This window comes from Acanthisitta chloris, unplaced genomic scaffold (genome assembly GCF_000695815.1).
Source record: "Acanthisitta chloris isolate BGI_N310 unplaced genomic scaffold, ASM69581v1 scaffold16518, whole genome shotgun sequence".
Lineage (NCBI taxonomy): Eukaryota > Metazoa > Chordata > Aves > Passeriformes > Acanthisittidae > Acanthisitta > Acanthisitta chloris.
The window spans coordinates 135,695-138,160 of NW_008686684.1; the positions used below are offsets into that span (position 1 = coordinate 135,695).

Consider the following 2,466-nt stretch of genomic DNA (forward strand, 5'->3'; position numbering starts at 1 on the left):
AGAATCAAACAAAAAACAGTTCCACTCATGAGTTCTCTAACTGTTCCACAAAGCAGTTGTCTCCTAATTTTTAGCCTCAGCATCATGCACAAGCTTAACAATCACCCACTCCATTAAAACGTAACTGAAGCCTCTCAAAATTACTGTATTTTCAGCTCTTCTAGCACAGTCTTCTTCAGTGCCTCTGCTGTCATTACCATTCCAAAAACTAAGGCCTCCTCACTTCAAAAGAGCCACGAGTTACTGCACTCCCAGGACGGTAGATTTCACTGATCAAAGGATACTGTCCATCTCTATCCAATCTGTATTGATTGGGCAAGCCAGAATGGCAAAGCCAGTAAATTTGTGGGGTTTTATGGTTTTGCAATATTCCTCAATCCAGTTCCCATATTCCTAAACCTCACAACTATGGAGTCAAAAGACAAAAAAGGCTTAGACTGCTTGAGATCATATTTCACAGGATCAACTCTACAGCAAAAGTACAATTAACAAGTTCCAAGTAAATAGAAAAAGGAAGCTAATTAAGCTTTAGCTGCTACTAAAATGAACAGTGGCTGTTCTGACGGAAGACAATTAATTGGACTTAGGCAACGCTAATCAAAAAGTGGATACAGTAAAGTTAACATAAGTGGAAAAATAGTATCATGGAAAAGCCAAATGTTTAAAAGCTGTAGAAAGGCAACTAATTCACTCAAGTGCATTCTCCAGTTAAATTGTAAATAGTTTTATACTTTATGACAGTGGAATTTTAATTAGGACACTAGCAATTATAGAACCAGGAATAAGCAATTCTCTTTTAAAGGTTCAAAAATAAGACCAAAGCAGTGTAATTATCAAGTCAGAATAATACAGCTGGAACTACAACTAACCACAGGGAGAAACAGCAACTTCCACGAAGAACTGATCTTCCATTAGAAATAATGACAGGGCTGGGAGCACAGAAAACTACCCCCAGGATGTAGTTTCATAATTTACGTTAATGCAGGAAGATTTCACTAGATGCAGTGGGTAAAAATTAGCATCTCATCATCACAAAAAGGGGTTCCAACACTACTCATGTGCACCCACAGCTGGATGAGCATCTATGAGCCAACGTAATTTGTAGGAAGCTATCCCACTCCATAAAAGAAATCAGTTTTCTGCATCTTAAGCAATCTGCATGGACTTGCTGAAGCATGCAACATGCTCCAGAGTCAGAGTGAGGAAGGCTGTGGAATTTGCAGCTGGGACAGGAGCACATCTGCAGCACCTGCAACTCACAGATCGACTCAAGGGATCTTACAGCCAGAGCTGAGGCTGCTGCAGTTACCCATTCCCACTCTTGCGCTGGCACTCACATCAAACCAGACTCAGAGGCATTAAATCAAAATAAAACATCCTAATACAAGGTAATTTTTCATATGAATCAGCTCCCTTTATGATTAGTCTGAACATTTCTAAACCCTGCTAACAGCCTGAACACAGCAACCTCATTTCTGATCAATCTGTCATGAGACACCAGCTTCCTGAGAAAAGGGTAACAAAAGTGGGGCCAAAACTCTCAAAGGCAAATAGATGCCAAGTGCAAAACAAGACAGAGGAAAGTTATCTGACCTATGACTGTACAAAATATATGGTGATTAAGCTAGTAACGAAAGAGCCAGTCTAACTTCAAACCTGCTACAAAAAGATTGCTTTCAGTGCGTTTCAATCTCACCAAACACTTGCCTTTTCATTTCTCAGCTGTGCATCCTTATCACCTAGCTTAATTTCCTTTGTCTTCTCTATACCTTTAAAAAAGAATAAGAAACAATGTACAATACAAACAAATCTGTGAGCACTGCATATAACTTAGGTGACACACAGGGTTATATTACTGACACTTTGACCAAATCTAAAATAATTTTTAATGAAATTTTCCTCAACAATCATTTTGTCAGATTAATATAATTCATGCTTAAAAGAGTCTTGCAGGTTCCAATCTGTGCACATGCAAAAGCCTGCTCTGTCAAATTCACTACAAAGCAGGCAAACATTTTCCATGGTATTCAGAAGAGGCATTACCATAATTCCACAAATAGGTGTATTTCCTTCTTCCAAGAAAACACAACCCATTTTGGTCAAAGCAAAGCTGGGGGCATGGGCACGAATTTTTTTAAAAAATAAAAAAATCCAAACTCCAGAAACATTACATTTAACTGTTTTCTTGAAGTCAGGTGGTGTTATTCCACAATAACTTTTTTCTCTAAAAAGCACTATCTGCACATATGACTTTAGCATATCAAGCCCCACAGAGAGCTGACCACGTTGCACCTGCAGGGGATGTCTTTTGCACATTGCTCATCCTGCAATGGAATAGGTAGTGTAAGATCATACAAGAACAGACAGAAAGGAAAACTCAGACCTAACAAAGTGACATAAAGGTAAGATGACACTAGTCCCAGCAGGAGCAGAGCACAGCACAGCTGTCAGCCTGGGCCCACTGCT

At 39.3% G+C, this 2,466-nt stretch overlaps 1 protein-coding gene across 1 annotated transcript in view; it reads right to left on the reverse strand.

The window, feature by feature from the left end:
• The window catches only part of POLN (polymerase (DNA directed) nu), a 92,346-nt gene that overhangs the window by 87,116 nt on the left and 2,764 nt on the right, over positions 1–2,466 (reverse strand). Inside the window, exon 2 of the mRNA XM_009080278.1 lies at positions 1,702–1,769. Within this exon, the coding sequence (XP_009078526.1) occupies positions 1,702–1,769 (68 nt within the window). The remainder of the gene's footprint in view (positions 1–1,701; positions 1,770–2,466) is intronic.